General features: G+C 44.3%; 1 protein-coding gene across 2 annotated transcripts in view; it reads left to right on the top strand.

The window, feature by feature from the left end:
* The first annotated feature begins 3,366 nt into the window (after nucleotides 1-3,366).
* Nucleotides 3,367-21,811, top strand: part of LOC308471599 (monocarboxylate transporter 2-like) — a 34,141-nt gene continuing 15,696 nt past the window's right edge. The window contains exons 1-2 of one of the 2 annotated variants that reach the window (XM_080995812.1): nucleotides 3,367-3,480; nucleotides 6,182-6,444. In XM_080995812.1, coding sequence (XP_080851938.1) covers nucleotides 6,228-6,444 — 217 coding nt within the window. In that variant the 5' untranslated portion in view covers nucleotides 3,367-3,480; nucleotides 6,182-6,227. Of the gene's footprint in view, nucleotides 3,481-5,552; nucleotides 5,693-6,181; nucleotides 6,445-21,811 lie in introns of those variants that run through there. The other variant, XM_080995813.1, reaches the window with a different exon arrangement.

Genomic DNA, 21,811 nt, shown 5'->3' with positions numbered 1-21,811 from the left:
CTTGTTCTGAGAAGGGTTATAATCTGCTTGAAGGAACAGCTGTGTGGTGTAGTGGTGAAGAGCGGTAGACTCGTAATCTGGTGAACCGGGTTCGCTTCCCCGCTCCTCCACATGCAGCTGCTGGGTAACCTTGGGCTAGTCACATTTCTTTGAAGTCTCTCAGCCTCACTCACCTCACAGAGTGTTTGCTGAGGGGGAGGAAGGGAAAGGAGAATGTTAGCCGCTTTGAGACTCCTTAGGGTAGTGATAAAGCAGGATATCAAATCCAAACTCCTCTTCTTCTTCTTCCTGAGGGTACTTTTGAATCCAATATCGTGTCTTCTACCAGCTTCAGCTGGTAGCCCATGTCTGATCTTATATGGACAGGGATAGCCTGGCTTCCACTGTCTGTGCTCTGATAACCTCCAGGTTAGAACGCAATGCATTTTATATGAGGCCATCTTTGAATATGGTTCAGAAACTACAGTTAGCACAGACAGCGCTTGGCTTGATGAGAGTTGAAACATTAAGAATGGGGATGGACCAGGTTGACGAAGGCTGATTTCGGGTAGCATGAGTGCTTGCTTTGACAGTCACTGCTTATCGGTGAGGAAGACAATCCTAGAATTGTAGAATTGGATGGAACCCAGAGGGTCATCTGTTCCAACTTCTTGCAATACAGGAATCTGGCCATGCAACCTCTGTCTAAAAACCTCCAAGGAAGGAGAGTCCACCACCTTCCAAGGGAGTCCGTTCCACAGTTGAACAACTCTTACCATCAGAAAGTTCTTCCTGATGTTTAGGCAGAATATTTCTTCTTGTAACTTGAATATAGAAGGATGTCTAGAAGAAAAGCACTGGTTAGAAATGTGACACTGTAACAACTTCATGGTGATCAGCACTTTGATCAGACCTTTTGGACCCCATCATCTCTGGCTCCATGAAATCGCTTCATTATAACTTAAAACAATGATCTCACCACCACCAAGAAAATGAGGACATACCAACTTAATTACATGACGTGGTGCACAATAATGAATTTCCTGTAGCAATCACCTTACTGGGACAATATCAATATGGGCAGTGGAGTTCAGGGGTGAATATACACAATCTTCAGGAATGCCACAAAAAGGCAAGGAAGCAAAATTGCCATTTTACTCTGCTCTGATGTGAATTTTACAGATTTTGACATTTTTTAAGAGTTATTCTTTAATATCTTAGGCATAGGCAAGCCCCTCTCTCTTGGCCTTAGTCCCTTCCCCCACCCCACCTGCAATTTGGGGACAACTATAGTGACCTGTTTTAATTTAATAAATTTGTCAGCTGTGGTTTTTTTAAAAATAATAACAATGAAATACTTTAAATAAAAACGAGGCATGCAATATCTGATTAAAAAATCAGTTGAAAGCATATACGGTATTACAATAAAGCATCAAACCATAATAGAGCAGGAACAATAACACCGCAACATGCATTTTAGCGAGTTACTCAGCAGAGACTAAAACAGGTAACGGAGGGTAAAAAGCAGCCCTACTCCACCCCTGCAATCAAAAGCAATCTGATTGGGCAGTCATTGTTGAAATTACTCAGTTAATGCATGTTAAAAAAACACACTTTGCACTCTTGAAATGTGCTATTTAAATATTAACCATTGTTATTAATTCTGAAAACCATTCCTATAAATAATAATACTATACTTTAAAGTTTTTATGATGTCTTCAAGTGTTCAAAGCACTTTGCATGATCTAGCTATAACCTTTACAAAATTCTTGTGAAGAAATACTAGCCTGACAACTTGTTCTTGGACGCCTTACAGCCCTCTGAAGGAACAGGTACTTCTGGATTTCCATGGAGTCCCAAGTGGCCTCTGTGGCAAGCAGTACTTGTGCTTGGCTTAGATGGGTTCACAGGCTATGGCAGTTCCCTTGACCTGGGTAGCCTGACCTCTGCAGCACAAGCCCTAGCGACCTCCCACCTGGACTACTGCAATATGCTCCATGTGGGGCTGCCCTTGAAGATGGTCTGGGAGCAAGGGTGAGACAGAAATTTAATAAATAAACACCCCTGTAAGGTAAGTCAGTATTATCATTCCACATGGGGTGGAGGTTGTAGCCTGAGAGAGAGAGAGAGAGAGAGAGAGAGAGAGAGAATTCATGGGGAACTGTCTCACACTGAGTTACGGCATTGAGCAGGGGTAGCCAACATGGTGCCCTCCAGAGATTGCTGGATGCCAACTCCCATCATTTCTAACCAGCAGGTCAAATGGTCAGAGGTGATGGGAGTTATAGCCCAATCACATCTGGGCAGGGGGACGACACACCACATTGACTACCCCAGGTTTAGACTGACTGGCAGCAGCTCTCCAGGGTCTCAAGCAGGAGACTTTCTCAGCCACAGGTAGCCAGGGATTGAACCTGGGACCTTCTGCATGCCACAAGGATGCTCCTTTGGGACAGAGAGCCAGTGTAGCGTAATGGCTGGGGTGTTGGCCTGTGACCTGGGAGACCAAGGTTCAAATCCCCAACTCAGCCATGAAGCTGGCTGGGTGAGCTTGGGCCAGTCACCATTTCTCAGACCCAACCTACTTCACAGGGTTGTTATTAGGATGAAATGGGGAGGAGAACCACCTTGAGCTCCCTGGAAGAACAGGCGGCATATAAATGGAATAAATAAAATTAGATAGAAATGTGGCGATGACAGGTAGAGCAGGTGGCATTTCACTAAGTTTACATCATCATCATTAATTGAATTTATATACCACCGCCTATACCCGGGGGTCTCAGGGCCATAGCTGTCAACTTTTCCCTTTTCTTGCGAGGAATCCTATTCAGAATAAGGGAATTCCCCTTAGAAAAAGGGAAATGTTGACAGCTATGCTCAGGGCGGTTCACAGAATGAAATCAAGATAAAATCCACAAAATGCATAATAAAAATAAAAACAACCCAATAGCCCCTCCCCCAATAGGGAGGCCAGATTCAAGGGAGGACAGGGTTCCTGCCCCTTTAGTTAGAACCTGCCAAAGCCTCACAAAATAGCGCGGGTTAACTATCAGGGATCATTTCTAGGGAATGCCTGCGCGGGAGAAGCTGCCACGGTTTGAAAGCTGCGAATGAAGCTACCACGAAGCACCTCCCTTTCTGTACTTTTCCTCTCGAGGCGAAAGGGCAGCGCTGGAAGCCAGGGCGAGCCACTTCCACAGACAGGTTCGGGGTGCGGGATCCCCGCTCAGGTTTATGCTCTGACAGGAATCCCGCCCGAGCGAGCGAGGAAAAGGGGCCGAGGCTGCGCGGGACCCCGAAGCCAGGCTTTCGCTCCGAGGCGCCTTTCCGCGCGCGTCACTGGCCCGGCGGAGGGGGAAGACCCGCTTCCCCCGACACACGAGCACTACGCCTCCCCGTGGCTTCCCGCCCTGGCTCCTCCTCGCTTCACTCCCGCGAGGCTGCTCCGAGGCGCCGCGTGCACTCGGGCGCTGACACCGGGCGACTCGGAGGGAGCATAAGGTAAGAAGAGCAGCGCCGCCGCAGGCGAAGGCGCTGAGCCCCGGACGGAGAAAGCGCGCCAAACTTCTTCGGGAGTTTGGGTAGCAAAGAGGACAACTTCGAGGAGTGCGCTCGCGTGCAGCGTGGACGGTGCTGCGTGCGCGCCGTATGCCAGCGTGTCTGCTTTCGTGTGCCTGGTGGGGAGGGCGTCGCGCGCGCTATTTATCCTCCTCGGATATCGGGGAAGCTTGAGGAATTATTATTTTTGCATTTATACGTAGCAGCTGTTGCTGGCCCGGTGCGTGTAGAAGCAGGAATCCTGCGCGGACGCTTACAAGGCCCTCCAGCCCCCCTCTTGCAGCGTGAATTTGGAAATTCAGTTGCCCCTTTGATGGCCAGGTGTGTGACTCATTTACTGCCCAGCATTCCTGCAAGATATAAATAACTTTGAGGTTAAATTGACAGTATGCTCACATCATGTTAAGGGCAGTCACATGTTAAAGGAGGCCACTGGCTTCCCCTGCCTGAATTGTGTATATCCTCTCTCCCTCCTATTTGGGGCAGTTTTTCTGAGGTATGCCACCACAGTCTGATGCGCAGTTTGCCTATTCTGTGAGATGCAGCACGGTAATGTGTGTGTGCTTTAACTGTGCAATCTGCACACTGCCTCACACAAGTCTAAAATACAGAGAAATCGCACACATGCATTTTGTACATATTAATTCACATGTGAAGGGACCATGTCCTACGTAAGTGTGCTGTGCAATGTATTTGCTGTATGCATCTGCATTCCTTGCGGAGAAGTTTGCGTATGCGGTTGTGTATTGGTCTCCTTCCCAAACAATGGCAGCTCAGGACACAGGGCCAGAAATAACATGCATATTGCTGTCACGTCAGAGCACATAATGCAGATTGCATTTATTACAGAACACTCTCCCCCCCCCCCCCGGCTTGGCTTACTGTATTTAGTAGAATAAAATCATATGAAGCCTTCCTCTGGTGACATATGCCATGAGTGTGTGAAAAAACAAAAAACAGTGGAAGCAACGCTTGGGAAAAGCTGAATAGATTGTATCAGATTCTTGCCTCAGTTTACAGCTTTAGTCGGCTACCTTTGTTCAAGAAGAGTTCCTAGAGACAAAGAACTGGTTTTAACATGGCTTCTGGTCTTAAGTAATAACCGCCTCTGAAGTTAATTACTGTAAAGGGATTTTTTTTAAAATAAAAAACAACAACCTTGATGCTCATATAGAAAAGGCCAGCCAGCTAGTACGTTGCCTGCAGGAATCTAGAATTAACTTCTATGGGCTTTATGGGTAAAAAAAAAAAAAGAAAGAAAAGAAATCCGAAGGCACTCAAATCAACCCCGATTTTGCCATTAGCTTAAGTTCAAAGTAGAGCTTGAAATTTGCTTTAAATATTTATATCTTGCCTACCAACAGTAGCTTTTGAGGTGGCTTGCTACTGTTTCTTTTAAAATCAGTAACAGTATACAAAAACCAGTACTAAATCATCCAATACAATAGTCACCAGCAGATTAAAAAGAAGAGGAAACTTCATTTTAAAAAACACAATTAAAGCCCTAGGTATATAACATTTTTTTTTTAAAAAAACAAAAACCTGGTGCCTGAATAGAGTCCAAGTAGATTTTACAAAGATGGATTTCCACAGATGAGGTGCCATCATAGAAAAGGTGCCTCTCTCCATTAGCTACCCAGTTGGAAGCACCCAGAACCCAATGAGGTCCTTAATGCTTGGACAGCCTCAAAGTAGGGTAGGCCGTCCTTAAAGATACTCAGCCCATTTATGGCTCAGACTGGATCACAGCATAAAAGTACAAAATAGAACACCAAATACATAATAAGAACAAGAGCGGGAGTTCTGTTTTGCACTATATATAAATTAGGCCTTTAGCATTGTGGCATCTACTCTTTGGGATTCCCTCCCATTAAATATTAGACAGGCGCCATCTAAGTTGTTTTTTCAGCATGTAGTGAAGACCTTCTTCCAACAAGCTTTTAAAATACAGCCGTACCTTGGTTCTCTAACAGAATGTGCTCTGGGAGTCTGTTCGACTCCTGAAACCATTTGAAAACCAAAGCACAGCCCTGCAGCCAATCGGAAGCCACGCCGGGCGTTTGGCGTCTGAAAATCGTTCAAAAACCAGAACACTTCTGGGATTTGATCGTTCAGGAGCTGATTTGTTCGGGAGTCAAGGCGTTTGAGATCTGAGGTATGACTGTAGAAGCTTCTTTCATAGTTTGTAACTATTGCAGATTTTTTTTTAAAAAAACCTATTATTTGTGTTTGCCACCCTGGGCTCCTTTGGGAGTAAATAACATTAAAAAAGCAATAACATTACCAAGATTGTAACACATCAACCCACATATAAATAATTCATTTTCTTAGAAATCATAATCATCAGTTTGATTATGTGGGTGTTGGCTGTATCGTGGAAAGAGGTAACAGTGAGATCCCACCCCATCCATGTTTGTCAACAAACTCCAGTGAAAGAAGCCTGACAAGCATAGGCAGGTAAACGTTTCCTAAGATAAGATTTCCAGAAATACCTGTTGTGCCTCTTGATTTATTTATTTAATAATAATAATAATAATACCAAGATGAATGAGAAAGGGAGATTGGGTAATAATGTGTGTGAGAGTTGAGTTAACTATATGTGGGAATCTGATAAAAGACTGTGAGTGTGCACTTTGTTTTTCAGGGCTTCCAGAAAAAAGGGAATTACAGGGAATTAACTTAACCTTGACATGCCACTTCCAGCAGACACAAGCCAAGCCTATACCCCTCCAGATGGAGGATGGGGATGGGCAGTGGTCTTTGGAGCATTCATATCCATTGGATTTTCATATGCTTTCCCCAAAGGCATAGCAATCTTCTTCAAAGAAATCCAAGATTTCTTTGGCACATCATACAGTGAGATTGCATGGGTGTCTTCAATTATGTTGGCTGCTACCTACGGTGGAGGTGAGTAAAACCAGAACAAAATGCTTTGATTTGACTTGGGAATGGAAGGTTGATCAACTCCACATTAACTTGAGAACAAGGGGCTGTTGGAATTACTTCGGGGGGGGGGGAATGCTCGTAATTGGTGTGTGAATTTACTAGTACTCATGATTAATCTGTGTTACTCTTCACATTGGGACATATTTTGAGAAACATAGAAAACAACCACATAATCATAGTCAAATTATTCAGAGCTGTCCTTAAATAATCAGATGGGATTCTGTGTTGGTAGGGGTGATAAGTTTTTGAACTTTACTGAAGGCCATGCAGTAATAAAAAACGGGGAAATTAAGTTGTTGAGCAATATAACACAATAGGTACTGAAGCGCAGTTTCATATAAATGCAAGAGGAGGAATTGTTTGCAAGGCACTACTGAGGTCAAATGTGCTTTGTATTAATTATTTCATTTTATTTTTAAATACGAACCAATTTTCATTGCAGCAATAACAAAGTGATTCACAATATGAAATAACGCAGAAATTCAGTGAAGTTAAAATTATCTGTTAAAAAAGTTTTAAAAAATCAGAAGAGCAATTATTATCATTATATATATGTTTATTTATACCTCGCCTTTTTCCCTGACGGGAACTCATGGTGGCTAACAGATAAAAAAGAACACAACTAAAAACACAGACAAATCAATAATTTTAAAACAAATAAACATTGATAGAATTGAAACTATCTACGTATATAAAATCTGTTTAAAACATACAAATAATTACAATAAAAACAGCATGGCATCACCCCTTTAACTAAAAGCAGCCAATCTACCTGCTGGAACAAGACAGTCTTCACTTGCTGGTGGATGGAGAACAAGGAGGGAGCCAGTCTGGCTTCTCTAGGGAGGGTGTTGCAAAGTCCAAAGGCCCTTTCTGACACCCCCACCAAGCTTGACTGTGAGGGTGGTGGGACCAAGAGAAGGGCGTCCCCTGAAGACCTCAAAACCCAGGCAGGTTCAAATAAGAGAGTACAGTTTTTTAGATAGCATGGACCTTAGCTGTGTAGGGCTTTATAGGTCAAAGTTCCAGGCACTTTGAATTGTGCCTGGAAACAGACCAGTAGCCTGTTCTAATGAGGGAGTCATGTGCTCCCTATAACCAGTCCTGCCCAGCAATCTGGCTGCTGCTCTTTGAGCCAGCTGAAGTTTCTGAACGCTTTTCAAAGTGTAGAGCCCGTTACATTAATCAAAAGGGCGATAGAACGAATGCACGTGTCACTGTGGCCAAATCTGATATCTCCAAGAATGCAGCTAGCACACTTTAACTGTGCAAATGCACTCCTGGCCATTGCAGAGACCTGGTCATCCATCCATGCTCAGGGCTGAGTTCAGGAGCATGCCCAAACTGCACACCTGTGTATACAGGGGGAGTGTTACCCCATCCAGCCCAGGCTGAATCCCCATTCTTTGTTCTGAGCAATAAGCAAGGATGTCCGGGACTGGTACCTAACTGAGTTCCTTTTCAATAGTGCTCTCAAAAGAATCACTGTATTTTGGGCATAGATTTTGCTGTTGTGCAAAACTGCAAAATTCTCAGTTTGCAATGTAAATAATTAGTTGATGTCATTGATACGTGTCAAGGGCCAGGGTGTGGTCTCATAGGACAGTGTACCCAAGTTACATTTCAGCCTCTGTTCTTCATCGGAAAAATGGGACTGATACTATGCCACTTCATAGAAACACAGTGAGAAGGCTTTGTAAAAAACATTTTGTACCACTAAAATCTCACACGAATTAACTACAGTGTCATCTTGCCTACCTTTGAAAATATTGAAATGGTTAGGTATTCTTTGCAAAAGTATTATTTTCAGCTACTAAAGCTCTCAATTTATTTCAAGAATCACGATACCTGCAGCCATTTTCTCTGTTGCGCAAGGTGTTTTTCAGCATGTTTAGAAAAATACAGATTTCAGATTTTACTTTTCTTCTTTAGGCTTTTGGAAAACCTAAAGAAAATGGGATTGTTCATTTGCCATGTGGCTCTTACCACAAAATGATATTACCTTGGAGCGCAGGGTGTGTTTATGATTGTATTTAATTGCTTGCACCAGCAAGAATGAGTTTTCTCCAAATCCCTGTGTTATGTTTTTCTGTAGCGTTGCGTGTGCTGGTATGTCATTGCAAGACTGTGTCTACAAAGCTCATTTCATCTTGTTCAAAGTGTGTTTTCTTCAGGGTTGCAACAAATTCAGTTCACTTTCTTCTGACTTTTCCCCTTTTAACATTTTTATTGCAACATTCATTATTTCTGCCACCCTTTCGGGCCTCTTAAAGGTGCTATCTAGTATCCAACAATAAACTGCAAGATAAACAGAAATTGTTATAGTTCTGTTTAAGGACAATATGATATGAAGCCCAGGGAACCTAAAAACAGCTGGTTTAAGCATTATTTTTTTTAATATAGATTTAAGAGACCTTGGTAATGCAACAGGGCACCGTGGAGTTAATGTTTGATTAAAGAGATTGTTCCAATTCTATGCAGCAATCTGTGCTGAAGCCAGAAATCCAGGATGATGCAGTTATATCCACAGAGGGTTATTGCGTGCGTAGAACATATAAAGTGGGGATGAATTATTTGTGTTTCCTCTTACCCTGGATACATTGACCCTGAACCCGTGACCAGAATCTGCACTTGAAAATAGGCTTCCCTGTGCAGATATGCTGCAGTAGCAAGAGTGCAAAGAGCAGCTGGGCCAGGGGCACCAACATTTCTATGTGTGTGACTCTCTTTGTCAGTCCTTCCCCCACCCACAATCCTGCCCCTGTTGTCTAGGTCTGATCACATTTTAAGCAGGAAAGGGCAGGGCAGGCAGAGGGAATCAGTGAGTGCACTGGTAGAGGCTTCTTGGTGTGTGCAAAAGTTTCCTGAATTTGATTGATGATGTTGAATAGAGTAGCTGGAGTCACAACTCGCTTCTTCCAGAGCATCATGCTGCTTCTTATTCTTCTTTGGTGATCACTTGTAACCGAGTAAGATTGTCTTCCATAAACACGGTTTTAACAATGAGCCCGTAAGTGACTATGGAGGCTATTTCTGGATCTTCATGTCCTTCCACAGTGGGGACATTGGTTTCTGGGCGGGAGTTTATCACGGTGTGGATTTGCCAAGCGTCTTAGCACCTTTCTCCCTTGCATCCTGAGTTCGAGTGTCTTCACCAGTGTGGTGTAGTGGTTAAGAGCGGTAGACTTGTAATCTGGGGAACCGGGTTCGCGTCTCTGCTCCTCCACATGCAGCTGCTGGGTGACCTTGGGCCAGTCACACTTCTTTGAAGTCTCTCAGTCCCTCACCTCACAGAGTGTTTGTTGTGGGGGAGGAAGGGAAAGGAGATTGTTAGCCACTTTGAAACTCCTTAGGGTAGTGATAAAGCGGGATATCAAATCCAAACTCCTCCTCCTCCTCCTCCTCTTCTTCTTCTTCTTCTTCTTCGTCCATGACACCTTTGGTAAAGCACTCGTAAGCCAGTGTTTCCCAGTTGTCAGTGTTTATGCCAGTGTGCTATGGAATCAAGATCACGTGGGCCCTTCCTTACATCTCTTTAGGCTCCAGTCCAAAACATTCTTCTTATGCCAGGCCGTTGGATAATTAAATAATCCATGGTCTTTTAAACTTAAGTATGTGCAGGATATTGTTTTTGTTTGTTACTGTTACGTATTTTTGAGTTTTTATATTGTAAACAGCCCTGTGATCCTTGGATGAAAGGTGGTATAGAAATCAAACAAATAAGCAAATAATCCGTGAGACTTGGACTGTTCAGAAAAAACAGAGAGAGGTCTGCACTGCTGCAATGCTAAATTAGCATAAACTCTGTAGTGCAAGAAGCAGCGTCACAAAGTAAGGAGAATCCAACATTTTGCACAACATTTAATCAGTGACTTCCCCCCAAAATGACCACGAGGAAGCTTTTTCAAAGACCAGTTGTCATGTGGGGGAGGTTTTTGATGGGGTGGTAGCTGTGATCCCAACAGAAATTGCCCTGCCTCTGCATGACAATTAGGATTAGGGGACAAGAAAAAGAGGGGGACAGGGGAGAGAGCGCACAAAGAAAGAAAGAAGCAGGAAGATTGTCATTACCCCACACTCTGTTCATTTGTTTTTCTCTAAGAGAAAAAATGAACAGATGATGAATGGGTAATAGGAGCGTCCTATGTTCCCATACCCTTTTATTGAAACAACTCGGCCCATTCTCCTTTACTTTGGGATGCACTTCTGAATGCTCAGCCCATTGAAAGTAATGTAATGTGGAGCAATGGTGTCCCCATTCAGGATACATTTCCTGAAGCAGTGACAGCAAAGCAGTGAAGCAATGTCTGCAAGTAGGCATACGGCCATTGTTGAGATGCCTGAAATGACAACCTTCACAACAAAAATTCAACATAGCACTTCACTGTAGAGAAAGAGCTTTCACAAATGCTAGAAGAAGAAGAGAAGGAGGAATTTGGATTTGATATCCTGCTTTATCACTACCCGAAGGAGTCTCAAAGTGGCTAACATTCTCCTTTCCCTTCATCCCCCACAACAAACACTCTGTGAGGTGAGTGAGGCTGAGAGACTTCAGAGAAGTGTGACTAGCCCAAGGTCACCCAGCAGCTGCATGTGGAGGAGCGGAGACATGAACCCGGTTCACCGGATTACAAGACTACTGCTCTTAACCACTACACCACACTGCCTCTCTTATAGCAACACTGTATCTCGGGCGGTGTGGGCAGTTCCCCTCTACAGGGTGCTGAGCCGAGTGGCCCAAATTTGAGAAGATCAATGTGGGGGCACCAAATTTTGGCATTGCACAGTGTGCCTTATTATGAAATATTACAGAAGTCTGCCCCTACTTACAGCGTGAAAATACAAGCATATTGTATATTGAAGCTACTGAGTAGTAACCAGTCACAGTGCAGGGGTTTCAAGGCCTAATGCACTAATCTAGGTATGATAACCAAATACAGGCCCCAAAACAACCAAGAATCTAATGACTATTTTTGAAAATTAAACATTTGATTCGATACTTCATTCAGAGCAAATGGAGAATTGCTGTTTGCCTCTCCTTGGTTCCCTGAAATATACATGAAATGTTCAACAGCTTCTGCCTGACTTCCAGCTTTTGGCCATGTGTCCCCCTCCCCAACATCATATAATGTGGCATTATATAGCTACCTGCAAACAAATGAATATGCACAGCTATGGTATATTTTCTCAGCAAGGCTCCTCATTTTTTTTTAAAAAAAGAATTTGTATGTATCGCTGTAAGATAATACAGGAGAAAAACAACTATGGTGAATAAGTGCCATAACGCGAGTGATGCAATTTTGCGCTGATTTATGCCAGCTGATGCCGGTTTGTCTTTGAGTGCTGTGCTGGGTGGAGGGGAAACTGATGTTCGGTCTGATAATAATAGCTTTCATTTGCAGATAGCATAGATGTGCTTGCCTTCATTTCTTCCTCATGATCCTCATTACAGAGGCACTCTGCCGTTGGACGTCACTGTTTGCATGGCGTGTTATCTGCTCCTCCTTTGTTTTGCGAACAAGGCAGAACAAATCTATTTGCCTGAAGCTATTTTCAAAAGCAGCATTTGAAGTGATGTGCAAATCATATGGGGACCTAATGTTAACCCTTGCCAGCTTTGTTGAGGATATATAATCCTAAGCCATGGCTACATTTGATGAAAGCTGAGAAATTTGTATCCGCTTGGGGAGGAGGAAGGCTGGCTCCCACTTTGCAAGCTGGAGTTTGCAATGTTAACATCTTCATTGGGCTCACCTGTAAGATCAGGGAGGAATTTAAGGGCACTGGAGCTTAAAAAAAAAAGCATTGTGTTCTGTACGCTGCCTGGGATCTTCACTCTGATGAAAAGCCATTTTGAAGTCTGTTGGGACTCCACACAATGGTTGTGATGCTGTGTGGGGAACTGGAGAGGAGTCGGCAACCTCCCCAGGTGCAAGCAGCAGTGCTTTCCATTCGCACGTGGGGCACTTTATATCGAAGCCATTCACTAGTGTAATTAACATTGTTAAACAATATCAAGTCTTATGTTGAACCTCTGAAAGTTTCAGAAAGTTCTCAGATTCATTTAACTTTCATCACATGAACAATTCTATTGAAATCATGGGACTAATCACAAGTTGAGCATTAAAAACAAACAAACAACTTTTTCAGGGAAAGTGTCTGTTCACCACTGTTCCCACTCTAGGGGTTTTTCTTCAGCTTGTCTCTTCTCCCTTTTAAATGCTATGTTCCTAGCCTTCATGGTCTCAGAGAACAATTTGCAAACATGCGACATTGTTGGCTAAAGCGGTGGCATATTAAAGGGGACCAGAGTTACCTTCAAACTGCCAGAAAGTGAAATTTACTGAACTAGTGGTTTTTAGTAGTGGAAAAACTAGTGGTTTTTCTTTTCATACCGATCTATCCCAGTTCCTGGGGTCTGAACTGGCAGGGACTGATGAGGAACAAGACCTTGGGGTCATAGTGGATGGTTTGATGAGGAAGATGTCGATCCAGCATGTAGCAGATCCTGTACTAGGGATCGTTAGGAAAGCAATTGAAAAAAAATAATAATATCATAATTTTTAGAACTCTATGGTGCAACCACATTTGGAATAGCGTCTCCCGTCTGGGTCATTTCACCTCAAAAAGGAGATGGTGGTGTTGGGAAAAGTTCAGAAAAGAGTGAGCAGAATGATCAAGGGAATGGGGCAATTCCCCTATGAGGAAGTTTGGGACTTTGTAGTGTAGTTAAAAGGTAAAAGGTGGCATGATAGAAGTTTTAAAAATTATGAATGGTGTAGAGAAAGTGTATAGAGAAAAGTTTTTCTCTGTATCACATAACACTAGAATTCGTGGACATCCAACGAAGCTAAATGTTGAAAGGCTCAAGAAACATACAAAAATACTTCTTCACGCTGTGCATAAGCTACAGAATTTGCTCCCACAGGATGACTATGAACTTGATGGATCTAGAAGAGCATTGGAGACATTCATGGAGGATAAGGCTATCAGTGCCTACTGATGGCTATACATTGCCTCCATTGTTGTAGTCAGTAACCTTCTGAATACTAATTTCTGGAAACCATAGAGAGGTAGAGTGCTCTTGTGCTTGGCTCCTGCATGTGAGAACAGGATGCTGGACTAGATGGGCCTCTGGCCTGATCCAGCAGGCTCTCCTTAAGTCTGTATCAAATCTCTATGGTAAAAAAAGAATTCTTCTTCCAGATTCACAAAGATTCTCCTGCAGGCTTAATAAAGCTCAGTCACAGGGCTGCCGTGTTTCTTGTAACATGTACTTCTGCCCTAACAAAGGAACGTCTTTGCGAACAATGTTCTGTAAGGGAAAAACAACTAGCTTCTGCAATCCTGTACATACTTACCAGCTGCAATCCTGCACATACTTACCTGGACCAGATGAACCTTATGGTCCCTTCCAACTTTACAATTCTATGATTGTATGAACTAAATCAGGTTTACTTTTGAGCAGACATTTTCAGGATTGCACTGTCCACCAAGCAAACATAATTTTGGAGTTTTCAGTCTCAAGCAAGGAACATATTCTCAGACATTGGGCTGTAGGTCACTCTGCTCCACCTAGGAAGCTGGAAACTGACAGGTGACCTTGAGCATTTTCATCCAAAACTTCATAGCTATGCTTTATTATTCAGCTGCTACTATAAATTACAGTGGCAGGTACAGAAAGCCCATTCTAACTGGGGCATAAATAAAGCATTAAAATAATGCACCTCATTCTTTAGCCCATTGAAAGATGTGTCTGAGGATTCAGCTTAGCATTCAGAGATCTGCTTCAAGTTCCACTGACATTAAAGGTAAAACAGTGAATATTTGCAGATCAAAAAGACACATTTGTTTTATTTAATGCATATTTGGAATTTTGCTACTCCAGGTATACATTTCTGCTGCCTGTACTAAAAAAAAATTATATGGGCATTCCTAATTCCCTTATAATTGATATGTACATTTATTCGTATTTGAAAGCTGAAAACATTTTTTTAAAACACACAGACAAACACACATTAAGTACACAATTCAATCCCAAGTCAAGTACTTGAACAGTCTAGGGATTTCAACAGGAAATTCTGTATGCAAAAGTTGGATTGCACCCTTAATTTTAAAAGACAAACGTTTAAACATAATAATTTTTCCCCTTTATTATAATACTGCATTTCCTTTGCTTTTGTATGCAAAACCAAGTTTTGGTTTGCAACAGCAGTGTCTGCGATCTTTTTTAAAAAAATTAAGTCACACAGATTTAGGTAAGTTTCTTACCTAACACAGTTATGATTAACAATAACAATAGCACTATCAATTCAGGTGAAATGTTCCTGTGTTTTGACGCTGCACTACAAACCATAATTTTGCCTTTCACTGTGGCTATCGAGGTCGCTGGACAGGAATATAACAGACCTGTGATAGACTTAAAATATAATATGAACAAGCAATGGAGAGGAAGGTTAACTCTTTGCAACCAGGCAGGGCCGTAGCTAGGGGGTGTTTTCCACTCTCTCTTTAAGAAGCCCAGTGGGAAAAGCTCCAAATTGTATCTGTTGAGGAGCATAGGAAAAAACAGGAAGTGACCCAAGCAAGTGGAGTCTGACTCTGTTTGTGTACTTTTTTCCTTCTTCCCACAGTTCTGCACCTTCTTCCTCTAAAGCTTTCCTTCCTCTCAGGCTTCTTGCTCCCCACACCTGAGCCGCTCACAGACCAGATCAAACAACTGTCTTCTAAGTAGGGTTGGCACTAGGGATGGTGTTCACTGCTGTGTCTCTGCTTTTTTAGTGCTTGTGGTTCTCATCATGCTGGTTTGCTTTGTGCTAATACTTGGTCTGCTTTAGTAGTATGGGCTTGGCCCATAGCAGGTATATAGACCATGAACTTGACTGCTTTTGAGCTTTAGCCTGTTGAGGTCTAGCACAAAAATATTGTGACTGATTTTGACTCCACTGGAAATCATCTGGCCCCAGGACACACAACATAGGAGAATGGTGTGTTTTTAAAACTTCTTTTTATATTGTATATTCTGTATTCTGTAGTAAGATACGCAGCTGTTTATTTTGCCTCCACAAATAAATAGCATTTGATATTCTACATTATTATTTAAACCCCGCCTCCAGTCCCCTGCACCTGAACCAGCCCACCTCCCCATGGGATCTTTTCGTTGCCTTCAGGCAGTGAGTTAAGCAGAGCTTCTGAGGTTAAGCTCGGAGAATGAGAACAGTGGTGACAATTTTGGAGTTAAGAATTTATTGAAGACTGCTCATGTGCTCTTGCATTTGAAGCAGGAGATCAGTTTGTGCACAAATGTGCAAGCTCCATCAGAGCTTGTAAAGGGAGATGGGAAAAGGTTTCTCTCAATATTTTCTGTGCTTAGAACTCTGTACCTAAGAAAGGTTGCTCTCAAATATTATCTGCAGTAAATTCCTGTGCTAATCCTGTGCTAATCTTACTTCTGCAAATTTTGGCCAGACAGTTAGCACACCGCCAGTGACTGCTTGCAAAATTTGGCTGACAGGTCAAAAGTTCGTTTCCTGCCTAGCCAGCTAGCAAGAAACCGCTGCTGTTAGCAATAACTAACCAGACCTGCTAAATTTGGCTGGCGGGTCAAAAGTGCAGATTTAACCAGGCCTGCTAAAGAGGCCCCTTTTCCTGTCTTATGCTTACTAATGCAAAGATGAGAAAAGACACGTGTACGAAGGAGAGGGGAGGGAATGTTTAGCAAGCAATAAAATGTGTTTAGCAAGCAAAATAGAAAGACAGGAATGTTTAGCAAGCAATAAAATGTGTTTAGCAAGCAATATAGATGTGCCACGTAAGGGAATAATTTGAGAAGGTATGGGAGGGGGGAAGAGTGCTCAGAGAGTATAAGAAAGTTTGCTGAAGTGTCTTGCTTTACAGCCAGTATATTTTCAGGAGCTATCCAGCTGGTTGTCTCTCTGTACAGATATTGTCTCTGTGCACAGATTTCAATAAACTTTTTCTCCAAAGAAGATTTTGCTTTCCTGGTACTTTTGTTCCCTCCAAGGTCCGGGGATGGCGTGGCTGATGGATCCCTAGGTAAATAAGGCTTCATTTCTTTGGGGGCTCGTCCGGGATAAGCCCTCTCCCCAATACGGACCGGAGGGCCAGGCTCAACCAAGGTGAACAGCTCAGCAGCGTTTGCAGGCTTCCGTGCGCACCCCACCTGTTTCGTGGGGGGAGCCAGCCACACTGTCCTGCAGTGGAGACATCTTGTTGAGGGAGAAAAACAAAGAGGACGGCGCCGAGGGGACAGGTCCGCAGCGGAAAAAGGTAAGCCCAAGGGAAAGGGCGTGGGCCCCCAAGGAAAAGGGGGGCGAGGTCTGATCAGCCTCACCTGGTTGGGCAGTAGAGTGCCAGCCACCAGGAATAAGGGGATTGGTTGGGCAGTAGAGTGCCAGCCACCAGGAATAAGGGGATTGGTTGTGCAGTAAAGTGCCACCAGCAAAAATTTGGAACAGAAGAAGGAGGGAAAATTATTTTGGTGTGTTTTGTGTATTGCATGCTGAAATTATTTTGGTGTGTTTAGTGTGTTACATGTTGAAATTATATTGATGTGTTTTGTATGTTGTATGTTGCATGTCAAGATACTCTAGTGGCTGAATTGTCAAGTGTGGGCCAGGGCTTAGTGTCCCCTTGGCCGAGCGATTGTAGGTCTGTTGTGTGTGAAGTATCTGGAAGAAATGGGTTCTGGCCAAAGTAAAAGTACCCCTTTGAAATGCTTTTGGGGATTCAAGCTGATGAGAGGGGAGTATGAGGACATTGTGTAAATTAGATTGGCCCACCCCAAAATAACAAATTGGCCGTCCATCAGGACCCTTGATTTGCAACTCATTAATCCATTATATCAGAACATTTTGAATGTCCACCCTGATCAAATCCCCTACATTTCCACATGGAAGACCAATGTGGAACAGAACCCCCCCCCCCCTCCTGGCTGAAGTCATGCTGCCAAAAAGTCTCAGGCAGCCGTATCTGCTCAGTCAGGAAGACAGGAGGACAACCCCCCAGTCCTCCAGGATTCAGAGAGGGAAGAAGATAAAAGTTTTGATGCCCCACCACCTCATGCCCCGGCAACAGCCCTGGCACCACCCCCGCCACAGGGAACAGATGGCCCAGCCCCCAATCCCGTGGACAATGCATTGGTAGACCTGGGCGAGGATGGAGAAAGGGAGGAACGAGAAGAGGATGGTGAGGATGATGAATTTGTAAAAAGATTAGTTAAGTTGATAGGTGATAATAAGAACAGGCAGAACGTTTGAGAAAGTATGTGCAACCTTATGCAGGAGAAGTGGACGTCAGTCCCCATATGTTAAAAACAGCGGGATGTGTAGGGGAACAGAGAAGAAAGTGGCAGAAAGAGTGGGGAAGGCAGTGAAAAGAGTGACCCTCCATAGGGCACATAAAACACAGGAGGAGGGCGCGGCCAGAGTGATGCCTCTCCATAGAGTGTATGACCCTCCAGCCCCCACGGGACCTAACGGGGTGGTGCCCAATAGAACTTATACAGTTCAACATGTCCCCTTCTCTAGTGCAGATGTTTGTAATTGGAAGAACCAAAACCCTTCATTTGAAGAAAACCCTGCCAAAATCATTAAGCTGTTTGAGGGAATTTTTTTTAAAACATACAACCCCACTTTTTATGATGTGCAATATTTGATGGATGCCCTGCTAGCTACAGAGGAGGAGGATAGGCGAATTCATGCTGAAGCCCGAGCACACATGAGAGCGCAGGGGGCAGGAGATCAAGCTGTTGCAACAGGATATCCTGAAACTACACTGAATTGGGATTATCAGACCATTGAAGGGCAAAATACCCTCACCACTTATCGCCAGAATGTCTTAAATGGCATGAGGAGGGCAGCCAGAAAACCCACCAACTTTGTGGAGGCCAGAGAAATAGTGCAAGGAACAGAGGAGGCCCCTGGAGCCTACTTAAAGAAGCTGAAGGAAGCCTACCGCCAGTATATCCATGCCCCTATCATAAAAACTGCCTTTGTAGCCCAAGCAGCGCCCGATATTTGCCGAAAAATCCAGATGGGCCACACCCTGAAATGGATGTTAGAAAATAGCCCAAACCACTTATAATCAGAGAGAGGAAGAGGCCCAGAAGAAAAAAGGAGAAGTACCAGGCAAAGAAGTTGATGGCCCTGAAGACGGGAGGTCCACCATTAGAAGAAGAAGAGGAGGGCGAGGCCGCTTAGGAAAGAGTCAGCGTGCCATCTGCCGAAAGGCACCTATTTCCTCTCCCAGGCTAAAATGAGGAAATGTCAGATGCTACTACATCCGCGTTAGAAATTCCAAGTCACCACAACCCTCAACCCAGCTGCCCTATTACCGGTAGGAGTAGGTGAGGAGCCCACGCATGACTGCATTGAAGTAATGGATGAGGTGTATTCTAGCAGGCCTGACCTTAAAGATGAAGCAGACCCCCAGTGGCCATCATGGTTTATGGATGGAAGCAGCTTCATTGAGGCTGGACACCGGAAGGCAGGTTATGCAGTGGTAGCCCTGGAAGACCAGGTGATCGAAGCAAAGTCACTCCCGCCTGGAACATCGGCCCAGCTGGCAGAGCTAACTGCGCTTACCAGAGCCCTGAGCCTGGCAAAGGGACAGAAGATAAACATTTATACAGATTCTAAGTATGCATTCCTGACTTTACATGCCCATGGAGCCTTATGGAAAGAAAGAGGTTTGCTTACCTCCAGAGGAAGCCAGGTGGCCCACCCACAAGCCTTGTTGAACCTTCTGGATGCTGTATGGGAGCCCGAGGCAGTGGCAGTTATCCATTGTTATGGACACAAGACTGGACCAGGAGAAGTGGCCAGAGGAAACCGATTGGCAGACAGAGTGGCCAAGGAAGCAGCCCAAGAACTGGCCCCCGCCTCGGTTATTGGAGCACTGGTCCCAGAAGAAAATTTTAAGCACCACTGACAAGCCAGCTTATACGAAGCAGGAAAGGGACACTGCAGACGCTCAGGAGCTGACATTGTCCAAAGAAGGATGGTACCTTACCCCTGATGACAGGATATGGATTCCAGAGTCCCTTTCTCGGCAGGTTACTCAGAGATACCATGATTCAACCCACATAGGACCAGATGCTACAACCAAGCAGCTGGAGAAATGCTTCTATATAGCCCACCTCTACCAACTGGCAGCCCAGGTTTCCAGGAAATGCCTGCTATGTCAAAAGAATAACCCCAGAACCGGACCACTAGCTCCCCCAGGAGTTCAGCACAGTGGAACTGCACCTATGGAAGATCTTGTCGTGGACTTTACTGAATTACCCCATTGTGGACTACACCGCTACCTGCTGGTGGCAGTGTGCACCTACACCGGATGGGCCGAAGCATGGCCAACAAAGACTGAAAAGGCATTTGAAGTAACCAGGTGCCTGCTTAGGGAAATCATCCCTCGCTATGGATTGCCAAGGTCCATAGGATCTGACAATGGACCAGCATTTGTTCATGCAGTCCTACAGGGACTGGCAAAAGCGCTCCAGATCAACTGGAAGCTGCATACTGCTTATAGACCCCAGAGTTCTGGAAAGGTAGAGAGAATGAACAGGACTCTAAAGAATCAGCTGTCCAAGCTGACGCAGGAAACCGGGTCTAATTGGGTGACCATGTTGCCCTTGGCATTACTCAGGGTCCGCAGTCTCCCGTCAAAGCGAACCCACCTGTCACCCTTTGAAATTGTGCTTGGGAGACCGGTCCCATGTCAGAATGTTGTCCCCACATGCTGGTCAGGATATGCAATTGAATAATTAAGTCCAGATATTCTTCCGAGTTTTCTTTTGTCTCGACAGGTGGACCCAGGCTCGCAACCCCTGTGTGTTGGCTGCATCAGTTCGAGCCAGGTGATGAAGTGTGGGTAAACGATTGGGCACGGACGCAGCTACACCCGTGCTGGAACCTTATACCGTCCTGCTCTCCACACCCACCGCCGTGAAATTCGCCGGCATCACCCCTTGGGTCCACCACACCAGAGTGACCACTATAGATTGAACTGTGCAGTTAAATCCTGATTGACCCCTTCGGCTGACCATCTCCAGACCCTCCGCTGATGACCGCTCTGCTGATATATCTCAACGCACAGCTGAAGAAATGGATGGGAGGGACGCCCGCGGGCAGCGTCCCCAACGTGAAAACCCGTGCCGGGACTGATCCAGGAAGTCCACCAGGACATTTAATACTTTCATAAGGACTTTCTCTTTTCCTTTTTTTTCTGTTATATTCTGTATTGATTTGCTCTATGCCCCACAGCCCTGACCCTACCGAGCCATACCGCCCTTACTGGCCTGCTGGCCTCTGCTACGACTGGTTCGTCTTGCCGGTGGTAAGAGATGGCGTGCTCATTGACTACTGGAAACAGGGGTTTGATGAGGTTACTATACCAACCTCATCTGATGGACCAGGTTCTAATCTTAATCCAGGCGTTAGATGGGACGGAACCTATCTTAATGCAAGTATTGCAGGGGTGGGAGCCTTAACCAGGTGTGCATTGAAATTGCTAAACAAGTGCCAGTAAGAATTGCCACCCCAAGATTTCAGCTTCCATATGCTCTGGTCAGTAGGGAGGCAGCACGAGAGTTCAATCCACCCAACAGGGTTAGTATGGTGATAGGCCCAATAATGCTTCTATTGCTTTTTTGCTTTTGTATTCCCTGCTTGATGCAATGCTTGCAGAATATGATGGGAAAGATGATGTCTCGCATGATGGGACCTCGCGTGATTGCTGTAATGAGAGAATATAGACCCCTACCCCAGAACGAATCTAAGTAATAGATTGTTCAAAAGAAGAGGAGGGAGTAAAGGGAGATGGGAAAAGGTTTCTCTCAATATTTTCTGTGCTTAGAACTCTGTACCTAAGAAAGGTTGCTCTCAAATATTATCTGCAGTAAATTCCTGTGCTAATCCTGTGCTAATCTTACTTCTGCAAATTTTGGCCAGACAGTTAGCACACCGCCAGTGACTGCTTGCAAAATTTGGCTGACAGGTCAAAAGTTCGTTTCCTGCCTAGCCAGCTAGCAAGAAACCGCTGCTGTTAGCAATAACTAACCAGACCTGCTAAATTTGGCTGGCGGGTCAAAAGTGCAGATTTAACCAGGCCTGCTAAAGAGGCCCCTTTTCCTGTCTTATGCTTACTAATGCAAAGATGAGAAAAGACACGTGTACGAAGGAGAGGGGAGGGAATGTTTAGCAAGCAATAAAATGTGTTTAGCAAGCAAAATAGAAAGACAGGAATGTTTAGCAAGCAATAAAATGTGTTTAGCAAGCAATATAGATGTGCCACGTAAGGGAATAATTTG

This window comes from Podarcis pityusensis (assembly GCF_964106645.2).
Source record: "Podarcis pityusensis genome assembly, chromosome: 2".
NCBI lineage: Eukaryota > Metazoa > Chordata > Lepidosauria > Squamata > Lacertidae > Podarcis > Podarcis pityusensis.
This window is presented reverse-complemented; position numbering and strand designations above follow the sequence as displayed.